Below are 18,979 nucleotides of genomic sequence, written 5' to 3' on the forward strand. Positions count from 1 at the left end.
CTACCCTGTGGTTCCTGGAACACCCAGGGCCTTCCTGACAACAGTCCACGCATCCTGGTCTCCCCCTGCAGTGGCCGGGCCCTCCCCGTCCTGAGGCTGGTGTGGGCACCCAGCTGCTCCTCCCAACCTCGGTTTCTCCATCTGGAAAAGGGGAATGACGGCCCTTCCCTCACACTGACGAGGCTGGGATAGAGTGAGGGGATGCAGGGACCGCTCAGTGCAGTGCCCGGCGCGTCACCAGCGCAGGTAGCGCTGCTGGAGCAGGTAAGGCCGGGCAGGAGCAGCGAGGAGGCTCCCAGCACTTGCTGGGTTTTGAGGTCAGGGACCCCCACCACTTGGGGCAGAGGTGGAGGAGATGGACGTGTGGCTTCCTGCCGTCGGGCACTTTAGAAAGCTCTCTGATGATGAGAAGGATGAGGCGGGGGAGGCCGTCTCCTCTGAGACAGGGCTGCCGGGGGAGGGGGTGGAATGATCTCAGGGCGCCACGCCCCTCTGCCCAGCGCCCTTCCCAGACTTAATGTATTGCATTTCGCCTGGCTCTCACCGCAACCCCATGGGGCAGAGATATCATTCTTATTCTGGACATGGGGAAACTGAGGCTCACATGCCCAGGAAGGAGCATCGGGCTTGACGGTGATTAGGGCGCATCAAAGAGAGAGCCCGCCTCCTCGGGGCTGGACTCCCGGCTGCACTGCACGAGGCTGAGCCGCCTGGGAGCAGGTGGCAGGGCCCGGCTTCTCCGTCCCAAGGGCGCTGTGGGTCAGAGAGAGCGCCCTTCCCTCCCTCCAGGAGCCCCGCCCCCATGAGAGGAGGGAGGCAGCGAATTGGGAGAAATGCCCCAGAGAAACGCATCCATAGTGGGCAAGACCAGGAGGCCCCCCGCTCTGGGCTGGGGGTTGCAGAGTGGCTTCTAGGGAAAGTGCTTCCCTTCACACCCCTCAGGAAGCTTAAAATAGAAAGGACGGACTGTACCCAGTATCAGCCGGACATGGACAGTCAGGACTCCAGGCACTGCTGAAGGGGGTGCAAATGTGTATGGCCGCCTCGGAAAACTGGCCGCATCTACTCACTCTAAACATCCGCATCCCCTAGGACATGGCAGCTTATTCCTGGATTTGTGCTCAAGAGGAACAAGCACGTATCGTCCCCAGAAGATATACTGGAAAAGGTTCGTCGAGTCTTAAGACCCAAACCAGAGACGGCTCCTACGTCCATCCGCAGGAGATTGAGTAAATAAACTGTGATAACTTCATGCCGTATGATACCGCACAGCACAGCGAAAGGGCAAAATGCTGTTAACACAGCTGCACGGTGGGTCTCCTTCAGGTCAGACTGAGCAAAGGGAGCCAAAAGCTGTATGAGTCCACGGACTGGAGGCTGGCAAGGGACCCTTGGTGAGAAGGGCCAGAACCTGCTTGCCTGTGGGAGGCACTGGTGGAGGGAGCAATGACCTGGGGGTAAGTCCACGATGGGGGAGGGAGGGGGGTGAGTACACGGGTTGGGGGGCGGTGTGAGTACACTGGGGTGTGCATATGTGGAAATTGGTTGAGCCGTACATGTAGTACTGATGCACTTTACTGAACGTAAGTCATTACAAAGTCAAAACAAGACAACAAACGAAAAAGGAGAGGTGGACCGAAGCTCAGATCTGAAGGATAAGTACAAAGGGGCCGGCGAGAAGGGGAGCAGTGTTCCTGGAGGGGAAGCCAGCACGTGCAAAGGCCCAGAGGCAGGAGTGCACACGCTGCTTCTCATGGCACCAGGCTCCCTTGATGATGCTCTTGCCCCTCGCTCCTCTGTGCCCCTTTCCGCTCACGGAGGGTTTCTGCTGTGGAACGGGTGGGCGGGCATGAGGCCAACAGCTCCCTCCTCAGGTCTGTGTCCGAATGTCCCCCTCTGAGTTGTCGAGAAGGAGCTGCAGTGAGCCCGGGAGGGACAGGACTTGGAGTTCAGAGTTGGGTCCAGCACTCACTCCACGTGCTGTGGATGGGTCACTTTACCCCCCGAGCCCCACTCTCCCATCTGCAGAAGGGCCTTTATCATGGGGAGTTCTAGTGACAGAGTCTGGGTAAAAGAGACGGTCAGCAGGTGCTTGTCATACAGGAATTGGGGAATAAGGCCCGAAAGCAAGCCCCCCAAACTTGTGGCTCCCCCTAGAGCAGCGGTTCTCAACCTGTGGGTCACGACCCCTTTGGGGGTTGAACGACCCTTTCACAGGGGTCGCCTAAGACCATCGGAAAACACAGATATAATTACATATTGTTTTTGTGATGAATCACTATGCTTTCATTATGTTCGATTTGTAGCAATGAAATTGGGGGTCACCACAACATGAGGAACTGTATGAAAGGGTCGCGGCATTAGGAAGGTTGAGAACCACTGCCCTAGGTGATCCTGCATGGCCCTGGTTAGGCCTCTGGCATCCCTGGCCTTGAGTCCCTGTCACGTGGAGGCAAACCACACCTAGAACGGCGCCTGGCACATACCAGAGGTTCGGGGAATGTTGGCTCATGAGAGCCGGCTCCGAATGCATGCCAGGTACTGCTCTCAGCTTTTTACACACGTGGACTTGCTTAATCCTCATACTCCTTTCCATTTTACAGAGGGGGAAACTGAGGCACGGGGCAGTTAAGTCACCTGCCCACAGTCACACCGTTAGTGAATGGAGCCTGGCTCTGGATCCCCTTCTCGTACCCACACGGCCATGGAGCCAGATTTTACAGCGCTGCCCACTGGCCTTCCCAAAACAGGTCCACAGAAGCCTGGAGAAGGTTCTGGAAGCAACCAGGGCTCCCCCAAGGCCGTTGTTGACCAAGAGCAACGCTGTCAGGTAGCCAGTGGGACACTTCGGCGCCCTGATGCCGGTGAAACCTACGCCCTTTTCGAGGAAGGCAAACCCGCCCAGAATAATTGTCGAGCCAGCAGGCAGCTTAAGTCGCTTGTAAGCCCGGAGGTGCCCAGGAGGGATGAGGCCCAGCAACGTGCCCTTTTGGCCAGCGTTGGTGTTTTTTTGGCTGTTGCTGTCATCATTATTGTTTTTGGGGAGGAGAGATGGGACACCTCTAGAGTCTGCTGTTTTGTTTAAAGGATTAATTTTCACCTGTAGCATCATGTGGGATTTGCAGCCGCTCCCTTTCCTCTGTGCCATCATGTTTTACTGCTCTCTTTCATTTCTCCATGAAGAAACCTGGTGAGAATGTTCTAGAAACTGCAGCCTGCGGGTGAGGATGGGGACACAGTGGAGAGAGCAGTTTATTCTCCCCAACTGAATTTAGATGCCAGAGAGGACCACTGGGTGTGGGACCATTGGAGATACTTATTTTTTTCCCCCTGCCTCTTTATATATTTATGGGCTGTCCATATTTGCATAAGCAAAAAGGTCAAAAAAATTATGGTGATAATAGCTACTATTTATTGAGCATTTACTACGTGCTGATTTCACAGGTATTAACTCATTTAACCCTTATAACCACCCTATGAAGTGGATATTCTTCTTAGCCGTATTTCCAGGTTGGGAACTGAAGTGTAGAAAAGTAAATCAGCTAATGAAGCATTCTCACTATCAAAATTTACAAAGAGATTGTCAATCAAAAGGAATGACCTACTGATGCTATGACATGGGTGAACCTCAAAAACATTGTGCTCAGTGAAAGAATCAAGACACAAGAGGGCACATATTGTATGATTCCATTTATAGGAAATGTCCAGAAAAGGCAAATCCATAGAGAGAGTAGATGAGTGGTTGCCCGAGGCAGGGGTGGAAACATGGAGTAACGGTCAGTGGGCATGAGAGATCTTATTGGGAGAGAGAGAATATTCTAGAATGGATTTATAGTGCTAGGTGCATAACTTGGTAAATTTACTAATCACCATTGAAATGGGTGAATTGTATGATATGTAAAATATTCCCCCAAAAGTAGTGAGACAAAGAAGTGTAATTAAAATATGAAAGTCTAACATTTATTGAGCACCTAGTATGCACTTTACAGGGATTTTTTTCCAGCCCTAACAGCTCATTCATTTGTTTCCCTGAACTTATCTTTGTTGAGAAGCTATTATGTGCCAGGCACCATGCCAGGACACAGGAGTACAGCAATGAACTAGACTTGGTTCTGGTTCAAGGTCCCTGCTTGATGGAGATCATGGTGTAGTGAGCATTGGGGGTTGAGGTTGGGGTGGGGTGGAGATGCAGATGAAAAAGCCAGTGACGACAAGAGAAATACCTGGTCTGTAATGCTGTGTGTAGGCATGGTGCTGGCATAGTCCAGGGGATACATCCCAATCCATACTTGGTGGGTGCTGGGAAGGCAGAGAAGGTTTTGTGCATGATGCTGAGACCTGAAGGAGGAGGGTAGTTACCAGGTGAAATGGTGAGAGAGTAAGGTGGGAAGAATGAAAGTTGTTTGACCATTCATTCATCTCCCTCCCTCCCTCCCTCCCTCCCTCCCTCCCTCCCTTCCTTCCTTCCTTCCTTCCTTCCTTCCTTACTTCCTTCCGTAACTGTTTATTGAGAGCCTGCTATGTACGCAGCAATTTGATGAGGCTGGCAAGGTGTCCGTGACAGAGACAGAGGGTATAAGAAGGGCCTTGCGGGTGAAGTTATGCCCATTTCACTGATGAGGAAATGGAGGCTCAGAGATGAGAAGTAACTTGCCCACTCACACACCTGGGGCAGAGATACAAACCTAAGCCAACTTTGTCTCAAAAGCGCCTCTCTGAAAATAGTCTCTCTTCTTGCTTCTAAGAAGAGTGTCAGATACACCGCTGTGGTTTTGAGGGCCGAGGGGAGATGCCTCCCTAAGGGAGTGGAGCTGGCATCCCTCCTGTCTGTTGGATACCCCCAGCCCCCGTGAGGACCCACCTATAGTCTCTTTGGATGACGGATGGGGGACATGAAGGTGTCCAGGGCTGAGGGGAAGGGGCCACTGACTTTACTGTCCTGAGCAGTGGATAGGGAATGGAACCAGAATTGTAGACCAAGTTTTGCCACTAATTATTTGGGCAGCTTGGGGCTAATCCCTAGCCTCTCTGGGCCTCAATTCTCCTGTCTCTGTAATGGGAACATTGGGTTTGCTGCACCCTGGCTCTGTCTGGGCTGACATCAATGACCAGGACTTGGCCTCAGAGGTCCCCAGAGCTATGTAGTGGGAGTAGGATGACCAGCCGGTCCTGGTTTGCCAGGGACTTTCTAGGTTTGAGCAATAAAGGTCCAATGTCAAGGGAAACCCCTTGGTTTTGGGAAAATGGAGACAGTTGGTCACCGTAGCTGGAGGGCATAAGGTTAACCTCCCGGCTCATGTTACCCGCAAAGATCAAAATACACAGCCTCTCACTTTTGCACCCATGAGGCCACAGAACTGTTTTCTAGCCATTTGGTCTGTACATATCATGTTTCTACATTCAGTCGGAAGTCCCTTCTAGCCTGGGTTCGACGTCCTCCATTTCCTTCAGACCTCCTGCTTCTGCCCAGCCATCTCCCCCAGGTCAGGTGTCCCTCCCTGAACCCCCTCCCACTTCTCAGGACCGTCCTTTGGGCTGCCTGTCGCCATTAGCTCCCCCAGAGCTCCTTAAGTTCCTGCCTTGCTCACAATTGATTCCCCAGCATTGGGGCAGGGGAATAAATGATCATGGAATTTCTGAGCCTCTTCAGTGCCCAGGACAGGGCTGGGTATCTACCCCCCTCCCCCCAGGGCTTCACACCCCAACTCCAGGACACTTCTGTTGGCAGAACAGGTTCTTCCTAGAAAAGGCTGCAGGGCATTGCTTCCCAGGTGTGGCTTCTTAACCCCTCTGTCCCGCAGGCCCCTTGGGCATCCGGTGAAGACTGTGGACCCTTCTCAGGGTAACTTTTTAAAAATAAATATATATTTTTATTGATTTCAGAGAGGGAGAGGGAGAGATAGAAGCATCAATGATGATGAGAGAGAATATCTCATCATGTCCCCTACTGGGGATCGAGCCCACAACCCAGGCATGTGCCCTTGATGGGAATCGAAACCGGGACCCTTCAGTTTGCAGGCTAAAGCTCTATCCACTGAGCCAAACCGGCTAGGGCCTCCGAATAATTTTTAAAAATTGCATTCAGGTTTCAATGAAAACAATTTTTACTAAAATACAATTATAAAGTATTTAGAAACTGTTGGGATATAATAACATGTGCTTCTTTATTAATCCATTAAGTAAGATTCAGTGGTGAGCCTGATTGATATGACCTTAGTTTCAGAGTTGTGGTAGCTTAAACAATATTTTGAGATTTCTACAGTAACTAAAGTGTGATATGAAAATATCTGCGATTTTTGTTAGTGGCAAAAATCACAGGGACTTTTTACCTGCTGGCTGCATTCATGATCAAAGGAAATGCTAAGTATCCTTTAGAGATTGGTGAAAAATGGAGATATAAACTTTTGTCCATCCCAATGTCACGAACCCTTCAGAATTCTATCCTCAGCCCCCTAGGAACTCCTGCTTGAAGGCAAAGGGGTTTTGACTCTCTAGGTTAAGTAAACAAGAAAAGCACCAAGAGATGAGAGAACAAAGAGTTAAGGGCAGTGGCCACGGGGCTGGGATAAACAGAGAAAGGTTTCATGGCAGGGCAGTTTCAGGCTGTGCTGTAGAGGTGAGCCTATTTTCGCAGGAAGCAAGAAGCTAGAGGTGAGGGAGGGAAACATGTGGAGGGTTTGCTCTTATGAGTGAATCAGAAACAGCGAACACCACAGCCTCGGCCTCACCCCAGAGCAAGCCCATGCCACCTTTGTGTCGCTTTTGTTGCTGAGAACACCAAGCCATCGTCCCTGTAAAACAGGGTACCTGCCCTCAAGCTTATACACAATGAGACAAAACAAACACCAAATGTAATAACAAGACAGATATTAAATTTCAATTAAAAAACGTGTCCAGAAGAATCTGGAACATGCCACATATCTTGCTAAGGGCACACAGAATGCAACCCAAAGACATTCAAAGGTAAGAGTCACCTCCTCTCCGAGGTTTGTGGTGAGGATCAAATGGGGAAATGGACAAGAGGCCAGTGGAGTGGGCAGGACAGAGTATTCGCTTTGGGACTGCTTGCTGCTGCTCCTCTGGTCTCAGTGACCTCGGTAAAATGGGGACAATAAAAGTATGGCACCTGACATATACTAAGCACTCAATAATGAGGGCTATTATTATCTTTTTTTTTTAAAAAAAAAGATAGATGCTTGCAAATTGATTTTAGCGAACATCAGATTGGAGAACTTGGTCTTTAGGGTGGTAGATCGGAAAACAGTTTTGAATGAATGAAAGAATGAATGAATGCGTCCTCGGGTTGGCTCCACCCTCCAGATGAATTCCTCCTGCACGTTGCCCCCTAAGTGGCTCAATGAAATGGACCTCCAGCTCTGGGGTCAGCTACATCTCAGCGTGTGAGTGTGCGGTGGTGTGGAGGTGGTCATTCCGGGCGGGCGGAGCAACAGCAGCCCAGGCTGAGCAAGAGGGTGTCATGTTCCCGAATGGTCCTCACTGGGACTACCCTCCCCCGTCCCCCGTATCCCCTTAATCGGCGTGGCACCTCCGTGGGCCGGGGGACTAGAGGGCTCTGCAGTGCCCAGGCGGAACCTGGGGGCAAGGGGTGGAGGAGCCTGCCTGGGTCCACCACGTGGGGAACGTGCAGGCACAAGAGAGGCCTTCTCCTGGGAAGGTCGATCTAAGCTGCCCAGGCTGAAGTGGAGGTGGGGTGCAGATGCACCTTCGGATGCTATGGTTCCCCAGCCCTTCCAGGCCGAGGTTTTCCGTACCCCGTGGGAATTTGGGTCCTGGGAATTGGGGTGGGAGAGAAGCGGAGTCTCCTTGGCAGAGGACGTGGGGGAGAGGGCTACCTAAATCCAGAAACGAGCGCTGCGGAAGCTGCTTGTCCCTTTAAGAGGCCGGGCTAGCTCTGCGGCGGCTCCAGCTAACCGCAAGGCTGGTGCAGCTCAGCGGTCCGTGTCTCCTCGCAAAGAACCGAGCCGCGCGTGGCGGCAGGACCCGGCAGGAGAGGCGTGGTCCAGGGGACCTGGGCGGAGCCAGAGCTGCAGACAGCCGGTCATTGGCGCCGGGGTAGGGGCGGAGCCCGTGAGTGGGCGGAGCCCCGAGTGGGTGGGCGTGGTCCAGCGTTGCGGGTCTCGAGGCCCCGCCTCGGACAGGAGAAGCGCCGCAGGAGGCGGGTGGGCGGGGCAATGGGGGGCGGGGCCTGCGTCTGCAGTGGGCGGGGCCCGCCGCAGAGAGAGGGGCAGTGCCGGCCGAGAGTCCTCTGCTCGCTGCCGCCGCGGCGCCTCCACATCGTCTGTGACAGCTCCGGCGCCGGTATCCGCAACCCTCGCTACATCGCGCAGCCGCCGCGACCTCCATCGCAGCCTGAGTCCCGTTCCTTGCCTCCGCGCCCACATCCGGGGGCGGTCCGGTCTCTGTCGCTGCGGAGGCCGCATCTGGCGCTCATCTGGAACTGCCCGTCCGGCCGGCCGCGCTGGAGCCCGCGCCCAATCTGGCCCGGCCGCGCCGGGAGCCCTGCCCGGAGCTGGAGCCTCCCCTGGAGCCGCGGGCCCGGGGCCCTGAGCTGCGCAGCCGGCGCATGGTGAACTCGTTGCTGTTCGGGGAGATGGCTTTGGCCTTTGGCTGTCCGCCGGGCGGCGGCGGCGGCGGGAGCTGCCCCGGCGGGGGCGGCGGCGGGGCCGGGCCAGGGCCATCGCCGGTGACGGCGGCGCTGCGGGATGACCTGGGCTCTAACATCCACCTCTTGAAGGGGCTCAACGTGCGCTTCCGCTGCTTCCTGGCCAAGGTGCACGAGCTGGAGAGGCGCAACCGGCTGCTGGAAAAGCAGCTCGAGCAGCAGCAGAGCGAACGCGAGCGGCGGCTGCGCTACAAGACATTCACCCGCGAGCAGGCCGTGCAGACCGGGCCGGATCTGCTACGGCCACCCGCGCCGGGCAGCGGGCACGGCATCGGCAGTGGCAGCGGCGTGGCGGCCGGCACCAACGCCAACGCCGTGGCCCTGGGCGGCCTGCCCCCCGGCGGCGGCTCTCACCCGCAGCTCTATGGCCGCTTGCCTGGGACCATCTGGAGCTACACGCAGGTGCGGCGCACGGGCGGCGGCGGCGTGGAGACAGTGCAGGGCCCCGGCGTGTCGTGGGTGCACCCCGACGGCGTGGGAGTGCAGATCGACACCATCACGCCTGAGATCCGTGCGCTCTACAACGTGCTGGCCAAGGTGAAGCGCGAGCGCGACGAGTACAAGCGGAGGTGAGTCTGGCCTCGCCTCTCCCCTGTGGCCGCGGAATGTGTGCGTTGCGTTTGGGAGGGGCCGGGGGCAGCCAGCTGGTCCTAGCAGGTGGGCTGCAAACTGTTCGCAGAGGACCCTGCGTGCGCTGGGAAAACTCGGTTATCTGGTTCCAAGAATGGGGGGCGGCGCTGACTACAGCAGGGGCACCTCCGAACCTTTGTTGGGCCAGGCACATTGTTTTGTAGGTGACAAAATAGCCATCGGTGCTTTAAGTCATCTCATTTAATTCTCATAGCAACATGTAGAGCATTCTTATCACCATTTTATAGATGAGGATGCTAAGGCACGGAGATGCAAGTGACTTGCCTGAGGGGATTGTCTGATAAGTGGTGACCCCAGGATCTGAACTAGTGGTTTGAAGTACTCCTGTCCAGTCTGTCTCCCAGCCTAGGTACTTTCCCAAGAATAAGGAGAGGAGCTGCCCTCCTTCCCCGGGTGAAAAGGAAAAACTCTTCAGTAACCCACTGACCTTTTGTTCCTTGAATTAAATGAGATCGTGTATTTGAAAACGGAAGCATCTCTGTCTAGCACTGGGGCTAGGGGCCGCCTTCTTGCTCCAGCTCTAGGATCCAGCTGGCTGGGCTGGGTAACCAGACCTACATTAGGTAGGCCACAAGCTTTAAAAAACCCCTGCCTTCACTCCTCTCCCCTGCCATCCTATTGTCATGGTTTATTGGGCCTCAACAAACTCAGCCCCGAAGGTCCACAGAAGGAGGTAAACCTTGGACTGGAAGACTGGACATTGAATGGACCAAGACCACCATCTCTGAGTAGGGTGCCAGGCAGACTACCTACAGGACTGGCCAGCACATTTCTACCCAGCCCAGATCCCCCAGGTGGGAAAGTAACATTGTTTCCTGCCTACAGCCTGGCTGAGAGGGCTGTGGGCTCCACTTTCAGATGAGAGGAGAGGGGTCTGTCTGTCTATAGCATCTCAGGCCTGGGCGGGGGTGTCCCAGCCTGGGCAACTCTGAATTGAGAACTTGACTCTAAACTCCTGGATTTGGAGGATGTGCTGAGAGGATCTTCCCTTCCACTCCTCGAGTCCCTGAGTCACATGAGCAAAGAGGTCTGCCCAGGGAGCTGGGCATGGGTCTCCCGCCTTTTCCTCTACTGGGAAGGCGTCAGTATCAGCCCCATCACCTGAGATTATTGAACCACTTGGAAGCCTGCTTGCTCATCAGAGAAACGGAGCAATGAAATTCATTCACATTTGCATGAGGGGAGAGGAGGGTGGTGATGCTCTTTGGAAGGTATAAAACAGCGTTTCTCAACCTGTGGGTCGCGACCCCTTTGGGGGTCAAACGACCCTTTCACAGGGGTCGCCTAAGACCATCGGAAAACACATATATAATTACATATTGTTTTTGTGATTAATCACTATGCTTTCATTATGTTCAATTTGTCGCAATGAAATTGGGGGTCACCACAACATGAGGAACTGTATGAAAGGGTCGCGGCATTAGGAAGGTTGAGAACCACTGGTATAAAATAATCAAGTTGATGGCATTAAAGATGGTAGTGTCTCTGTCAAGCTCGCAGGACACAGGTGCCTGGAGTCTCAGGGCTCTCTCATGCAGGGCCTGGCTTTTGGGGGGTAAGTCTTAACCGCACTGTACACTAGCCACTCTGCTGGGCTGGTTGTCTCTCATGAGAGCTCTCAACTCCTTGTGGGCAGCTTTGTGGGGGTGGGTGGGGGAGGCAACCAGGCACTTGGTCTTTATGATGAAACGCAGAGGGAGGGGCCCTTCTGTCTGCCACTGTTGAGTGTGTTGTCATGCCCCAGGCTTGTGTTGTGTTGTGTTGTGTGTGTTTTGTGTGTGTGTGTGTGGAGTTGGCTACTAAGGAGATGGGCAAACCATGCCCAATCTTAAAGGGAGGTAGGTTGGCATTGAGCAATGCTCTGTTTAAGTTGTACTCGGGTGTGGGGTGTGATGTCAGCCTCTGGCGCTGGCCTGGAATGAGATGGGTGCTGCGGAGACAGGTGGAGTGAGGTGTCTCTCTTCCCGCCCTCTGGGATGTGTGTGCACCTTCTCTTCCTTCTTTTTTTTTTCTTTTTCTGAAGTTGATTCAGGGCTCACGTTGGATTTTCCCCAAGCAGTGTACTTCCTTACTTGGGCCTCAGTTTCCCTCACTGTAAGCCTCAGGCTTCCTCAGATTCCTTAGGGATTCCTTGAATATTAAATAAAAATGAATATCTAAAGTATATTAAATGGTCATTACAATGTGCTCACTCACTCCCTTTTAAGTTCTTAATGTTAACTCACCGAAGTTCACTTTCGCACTAACTTGTTAGTAGTCGGAGTCAAGTGAAACTTCCCCTTCTGCCATCGCTGTTTGAAGAGTATTTTGAGGTTACAAAGCAAACTGCTAAAAACTATTGCCATTTGTAGCCACTAATCTGTGTGTCCGGATTTTCTTGACACCCTGCAGCCAAAACTGGAGATAAAATTAGACGGAATGTGGAACTGTCACCCATGATCCCAATTCTAAATATTAACGGATCAAAACAGCCCCAGCAACCTCAGCGATTGAATGCAGAATCGGTAGCTGTTATATGTGGGAACCTGCACTATAAATGTACACAGGTCCCATTCTGCTTTTACGTGTTTCTATATTCAGGTTGCTCAGAAGAATTGTCTTTTGCGAGGAGGGTGGGCATAGGATCAACTTTTAAAAAACCACTGGGTTAGATGACCTCAAAGGGTCTTCCGAGCCTTGACAATATGTAAATCTGAGTTTGCGCTCTCAGCCCACTTCTGATTTCCTGTCTATCAGAGAAGTCAGAGTCTGAGGTGTGAGACCGAGGTGTTTGCCGGGGCTGCTGGCATGGAGCCCTGCGCTGCGAGCCGGGGAAGGAGCCTGTGCCAGGAGAGGTGCCAGGGCTCCTCTGATCCAGCTGGAGGGACTCACAGCTCGGGGACCCCACTTGCTTCCCAAAGGGCACCTTGGATGTGGAGCTCAGTGTTCTCCAATGTGGAAACTTTTGGGGTTCCACTCCATGACATGGCCAGATCCGGGTACCACCACCTGCATTATTTTCTATGAAAGATCCTAGAGGCTAGTGCACGGATTCGTGCACTGGTGGGGTCCCTCAGCCTGGCCTGAGCCCTCTCGCAATCAGACCCCTTGGAGGATGTCGGAGGCCCCGTGCATGGATTCGGCCTGATCCCTGCAGGCGTATAAAATCTTTGGTTAATCTCTTCCCGCCCTCCCTCCTTCCCTCTGAGATTCATCAGTCTGCTCCATGCTTCCATGCCTGTGCAATGAGCATCTTCCCCCTGGTGGTCAGTGCGTGTCATAGTTAATGGTCAAACGGTAGCTTAGGCATATATATATATATGTTTTAAACAGCTTTATTGAGGTATGCTGTTCATGTCATAAAGTCCTCCCATATTAAGCGTAAAATTCAATGATTTTTAGTAAATCCACAGAGTTGTGCAACCATCACCACAATCCAGTTTCAGAACGCTTGCATCACCCCACTTAGATCCTTCTTGCCCATTTGCAGTTAATCTCCAGCCCCAGCCCAGGCTACCACCGATCTGCTTTCTGTTTCTCCAGATTTGTTGTTTCTGGACATTTCATGTGAATGGAATCATGCCATATGCAGCCCTTTGTGCCTGGTTTCTGTCACGTGGGCAATGTTTTTGAGGTTCGTCCGTGTTGTAGCATGTGTCAGCAGTACGTTCCTTTATGTTGCTGAATAATATTCCCCTGTGGATAGATCACATTGGGCTTATCCATTCACCTGTGTCGTCAATAACATGTAATTGGAGAAAGTCACCTGTTTACCACCTCACATCAGCACATGTGCCATCAGTGGAAACACCCACCTAAACCAGAGCCCCTGGCCTTGGGTCCCCTGGCCCTGGCCCTGCTCGCGATTGGTTTTGCCTTGGCCCAATCAGCTCTGAGCTCTTCACTGGGTGGGTGGGTGGGGAATGTGGTTGCAGAAACTCTAGCACCAACAGACAAGGTTGTCAAGCGTTGATGTGGAAACCAAAACAAACATCTCTGTTCTGTCACCACCCAGTGTCACCAAAATATCCTGTTCTGAGTTTGCAAGCCGGGGGCTTTTGCCTGGGAGATTCCTCTGGAATCCCTCGGAACTTTAAACGGCGGAGGGTTCTCTGGATTGGCATCCAAGAGGCCCAGACGCCCGGTCTGGTGCTGTGTGACCTCAGGCTAGTTGCTGCTCTCTCTGAGCCTTAGGTCCCCCACCTTTGCACAGGGGGTTCACTTAGGGGATCCCGCCCAGCTCCCTCTACACTTCGGGTCTGTGACTTGAAGGGGCCTGGGTCGGGGCTGCTCTTTCTGCCTCCCAGGATGAGCAGCGGGGCCTCCCCCTCTTCTGACCGGGCCCAGGTGGTGCGGAACCCTGTGGTTTTGTTCCCTCCCCCTGCAGGTTGCCAAGTGCCTGTGCCCCTGACTCAGCACGAAAGGCTTGGTTTGTTTTTCCCTGGTCCCTGCGTGGATTGGAACTTCACTTGAGAGCCACAGCCATTTAGTCGGGTGGTTTTCAAGGCGGCCCTTTGGGGCCTGGCGTCCAAGCAGGGTGCCTTGAGGTGATTCTGGGGCATCTGGGGTTCAGCCATGGCAGCCACACAGTTCCATTTCCACGACTCTTAGATCAATATGCTGAGGAAGATTCAATTGGAAAATGGGGTTTTGCCGTTAAGGAAGAAAGAAAGGAAGGAAGGAAGGAAGGAAGGAAGGAAGGAAGGAAGGAAGAAAGAAAGAAGAAAGGAAGGAATCACTGATTCAGCGGAGATGGGGAAACTGAGGCACAGAGGGGCTGACCCACCGCTCCGAGGTGATGCCATCATCCGCCTCAGGTCGGGGCTCGGCAGAGTTTTCGTTTCCTTTTTGTGTGTCTGCCTTTAAGCATTTTTTAAACAGCCACTCTCAGGGGTGGGAGGGACTTTTGTCACAGCTATTTCTGATTGTGAGCCGGAAGGGGCTGGGCTGTGAGCCTGAATGGAAGGCTCCCAAAAGGGGTGGTGGGTGAGCCAGCTGGAGTGTCGCCTGCCTTTCCCCATCACACCCTGCGAGACCCTTGAGCAGGTGGTGTTGGCCCCTGAATGTCCCAAAGCCAGAAGACTGCCCCCGAAGGCCGGTCGGGGGCTTTGTTGGCTGCCATTTCCATGGGCACGTTGATCACTTCTGAAGCTGCCGCTGATGGGACTCTTTATTTCTGATTTTCCTGGGGGCAGCCTGGGACGGTGGGAAGAGTGTCTGAGCCTGGGCTCTGGCGCTATGTGACTCTGGGCGATTGCTTGGCTTCTCTGAGCTGCCGGGGCCTCCGCTTTCTGTGAAAGGGGGAGAATAGTTGCTCTCTCGGAAATTGGGAAGGAATAATGAGCTCACCTGTTAAGACCCCTGGTCCTTGGGAGGCCCCCTATGCCCCCTGCACCAGCCCAGCCCTTCCCTGCGCAGCGTCTGCCCCCTTCATTTATAGGGGTGTCTCAGGACAGTGCTGGGCTGCCCGGCACATCCATTTCAGGGCATGTTGCCTCTCTGTCCCACGGAAGGCGCCGCGATGGTGCTGGGGGGAGGGGAGGGGAGGGCTCCTTCTTTGTCCAGCATCTAAGGAGGGTGTTCTTCCTACTCTTAGCGGTTGATTTGTGCCTCCGGAAATCTACTCCCCCCCCCCCCCCGCCCTGTTTCCCAACCTCCTTTAAAAGAAGCACACAGCCCCCCTCCCTCTAGCTCCTCAGTATTCCGGAGTCTTCTGGCCGAGTTGGCATTCTCTCTGGGGACAAATTTGGGAGGGATTTTCAGAGCCTCACTCGAGGGAGGGGAATGAGGTCCCAGAAAAGAAAAGGAAGCAGAAGCTGGGAGACAGCTGAAGCTGAAGATTCCTCCTTCCAGGAATGCGAGGCGGGGCCTTGGTCACCGGATGCGAGGTCCCCCCAGCTCGCGCGCTCTCTCTCTCTCTCTCTCTCTCTCTCTCTCTCTCTCTCTCTCCCTCCAGGCCTGTGGCCCGCATCCCCACACGTGTCAGTGTTTGAAGGACACAGAAGGGTAGACCCAGAATTTGAGCACGCCCTCTGCTGCAAGGCGACGGGTTGGCTTCCAGGGGAATTGATTGACACCGTGCCGCGTATCCGTGATGCGGGAGGCTGTGGGCTCTGCATTTGGAGCCCTGGCTTTCGATCCCGTCGCAGGGATGTAGCCCAGCTGGCGTCCCGTTTATTCCCACGTCATGGATGGCTGAAGGCCTGGGACAGGAAGGAGGCAGCCCTTTTGTCCCCTGTGTTGGGATTGGGATGTGTTGCTCTCCCCTGACTTTCTTCTATCGGGCATTTCTGCGTACCCACTGCCTCCCCCATCACAGCACTCTGCACCCTGAATCATAATTGCCTGGGATGTGTCTGTAAGCTCTGAGGGGCCTGGCCGGCTCTGGGTCTGTCTTCACCTTGTGGTCGCAGAGCCCAGCCAGGGCCTGGCCGGAGTCCCCCTGAGCGAGCACTTGTGGGCCTGGCTGCTGTGTGCTGGTGGCCCCAGTGGGGCTGGGGGACGGAAGGCACAGATGCATGGATGACCAACACCGACTGTACATTCAGGGACTTGCAGCTGGTGGAGGGATGGGCCTGGAGTCAGGAGACCCACGCTCCTGTCCCAACACATCGCTTCAACAAGTTTGAATTCACATCCATTGCCTGGTGCCAGATGCGGGGTATTGAGCGCAGGCGCTAAAAGCTGAGCTTGCTTGGGCAAGTCACTCTGCCTCTCTGAGCCTTATTTCCTTCTCTGGAAAAGAGGATGCCAAGGCTGAGGGAAAAGTAAATGGGTTCATACAGCTACAGCCCTTTGTAAATGGTGAAGGTGAAGAGAGTTCCATGGCAAGATTCACAGGCAGAAAGGTGGGTGCCCTAAGGGGTGAGTAGTGCCGGCTTTGTGAGATGGGCAGAAGCTGGGAGGAGGGTGGCCCTGCCCTTGCCGGCAGCATCTGAGCATTGTGCAGCCTCTGGGGGTTGTGTAGACTCTGTGCATTGCTGGCTGTGAGATACTTAGAAAATTCCGGGCCAGGTGGGAGGCTGGCGAAGATTTCTGATGGCGCTGCTTGCCTGCTAGGGCAGTGCCCTCCCACCCTTAGTGGGCACTGGGTGCTTGGTTTCCTGGGCAGGATGTGGTTTCTTACTCTAGTTCTTGGTACAAGCGCGGGTAGTTGTCACCCACTGGTAAACCTGATAAATGACTCAGGTTCCCTTGAGGGGCTGTGGCCTGGCTGAGCCCCCTGGCTGGTGGCATGGGGCACCTGTGGAGTCCAGGCCGTGTCCTGTTGTCCACCTGGGGATGGAGAAGGTGGGACGATAGGCTTACCCAGTCTTCTGTGGAGGCTCTTCTCTCTGTAACTTTGTTCTGCACATGCCGTTTAATCTCTTGAATCCCAGTTTGTCGCTCTGTAAAATGGAGATAAGGTTTCTTATGAATTCCGCTTCCTGGGGTGGATGAAAAAAAAATTAATTGAAATAATGGAGTGTGAAAGCATTTTGAAAAAAAGGTTTAAAAACAAATCATCATAACTTAATAGCCACCATCGACTGAGCACCTACTATGTGCTAAGCTCTACGACGGCTTCTTTAAATAAGTGAGATTTAAGGATCACAGCAACCCCCAGAGGTGGGAATTGTGCCCGTTTCCTAGATGATAGGTTTGGAGAGGTGAAGAAATCTGGCCCAGATCTTGCATCGAGTTCAGTCTGGGTCTCCAGACCCCATGTTCAGTGCTCTCTGGAGGAGCCACAGGCTGGTCTTGTCACATGCCGACTGAGGCAGGCCTCCCGGTGCAGTCACAATATTGCCATGGCTGGAGGCTGGCAGAACAGGAGGTGGCTGCTACGCCGGGAAGACTTCTGCTGTCACTTTACAGTAGCTCTTTCCTGAGAAGCCAAAGGGCCACAGGCAGTGGCATGAAGATGAGCCTCCTGGGCCACCATCCTGGGCCGTCCAGACCCCCTCTCTAGGTAGGGGAATTCCTGGTCTCAGCCAAAGAGGTTAGCACACCTGGGCTGGCAGGCCTGGCAGGGGAAGGGATGGGGAGCAGGGAACACGTACGTATTATTACCTGTCTGGCACTTCCCCTGTGATCTGATTTAAACCTGTGGCAATACTGCAGGATAGAAACCACGGCTCAGAGCAAAAGGAACTTGCCCCGAGCCACGTAGCAAAGCCAGGCCTGGGTGTGGGTCCCGCATTCTGAGTTCGTGCTCCCTTGATCATGCCTAACACCTAAGTGCTCCCAGGGCTACACGCTAACTGCTAGCAGGCGGGTGGAGCCTCGGGCATTCTGGTGGCAGGGGAGAAGCTGGCTTCCGCCTGGGCTCAGGTCTCCCTAACTGTTGCTTTCGGTTGGTGCCGTGAACTTTGCCAGGGTAGAGGGAACTTCTCACAGTCATTCCTCGACTCTTTTTGGGGAAGATGAGACTGTTGGGTGTGGATATCTGAGAAGCCGAGGTTTCGTCGTCTTGACAGTGGCTGGCACCCACCACACCAGACACCACCCCTTCCCTCAGCAGCTCAGAGTCTGGGGACACAGGCAAATGCCACGTGACAAGGACCTGCTCAAATAGTGCCTGTGCCTGTTAGGGACACAATAAATATTTATTAGTTAATTAATTTATTAAACAATTATTTATACAGTCTTGACTCTCTGCCAGGCTCCACTTAAAGCAGTTTACGTTTAATTCATGTAACCTCATAATAACCTTATGAGTTGGGCTCTATCATTAGACCATTTTAGAGATGCTGAAACTGAGTCACAGAGACAAGAAGGGAATTGGGCCAAGACACAGCTTGTAGGCAGCAAGCCAGGATTTGAACCCAGGAGATCAGGTTCCAGATCCCACCCAGGAAGGGGCATGCCTATTGCAAGTGTGGTCATGCCCTGAGCCTGTTTTCACATCTGTGAAATGGGAGTCATACATCTGACCTCATGGGGCTGTTTGGAAGCTGAAATGAAGTGATGCCTGTGGGAGCGCTTTATAAACGGTAGATTGCCGTGCCGGGAGGACTAAATGGAAGCCCTGGGCCCTACCACCACTGCTGTTTCTTTTCCAACTTCCCGTGCACCCAGCTCCCCTTGCATTTACATTCACACTTCCCCTGGATCCCGAGACAAGCTGTGATGGGGTGTTGGACAGAAACCTGCAAAACTAGACAGCCTGGAGCAGAGCACTGGTGTGGAGCTGGGAAGCTGGGAAGAGAGGAAGCTGAGAAGCATGTTTCCGCTGCTGATCAGCCCTGTGACCTTGAGGCGGTCAGTTGCTTCTCTGAGCCACGTTTTCTGATCTGCCCAATGGGGACAGGCATACTGCATGGACGGCATGAGAACGCGAACGGGGTGATGAGGCTCAGACCCTGGCAGCTGCCGTGGCGATTATGAAGTGAGGCTGGGTGTTCCGGGGAGCGAAGCGCAGGCGGGGATTGAATGGCATTAGGACCCTGGCCTGGGCAGCAGCCCCTCCACGTGGCTGCGCTGGCCGGGGGCTGTCTCCACGCTGTCTCTCAGATGCTTGCTCAGCGCTCCCCGGCCTGCGTGCTCTGACTTCGGATGTGCAGGTTCACACAGCCCCCTGCTCATCAGCTGTTCAATGGAGAGACGCCCCCGCAGTGGAGACACTGCCTTCCGCCCTCTTCATTGGCCATTTTTATTACTTGGGTTATTTAAGACGGTTCTTGG

The 18,979-nt window shown here is 53.9% G+C and overlaps 1 protein-coding gene across 3 annotated transcripts in view; it reads left to right on the forward strand.

Annotated features, from left to right (window-relative positions):
* Positions 1-1,273: 1,273 nt before the first annotated feature.
* The window catches only part of IFFO2 (intermediate filament family orphan 2), a gene marked incomplete at its 5' end in the record, with an annotated part of 49,015 nt that continues 31,309 nt past the window's right edge, over positions 1,274-18,979 (forward strand). For 2 of the 3 annotated variants that reach the window (XM_081088133.1, XM_081088134.1), the window contains one exon: positions 8,585-9,252. In XM_081088133.1, coding sequence (XP_080944259.1) covers positions 8,585-9,252 — 668 coding nt within the window. Of the gene's footprint in view, positions 1,458-8,584; positions 9,253-18,979 lie in introns of those variants that run through there. The other variant, XM_081088135.1, reaches the window with a different exon arrangement.

This window comes from Myotis nattereri (assembly GCF_964212035.1).
Source record: "Myotis nattereri genome assembly, chromosome: 3".
Taxonomy (NCBI): domain Eukaryota; kingdom Metazoa; phylum Chordata; class Mammalia; order Chiroptera; family Vespertilionidae; genus Myotis; species Myotis nattereri.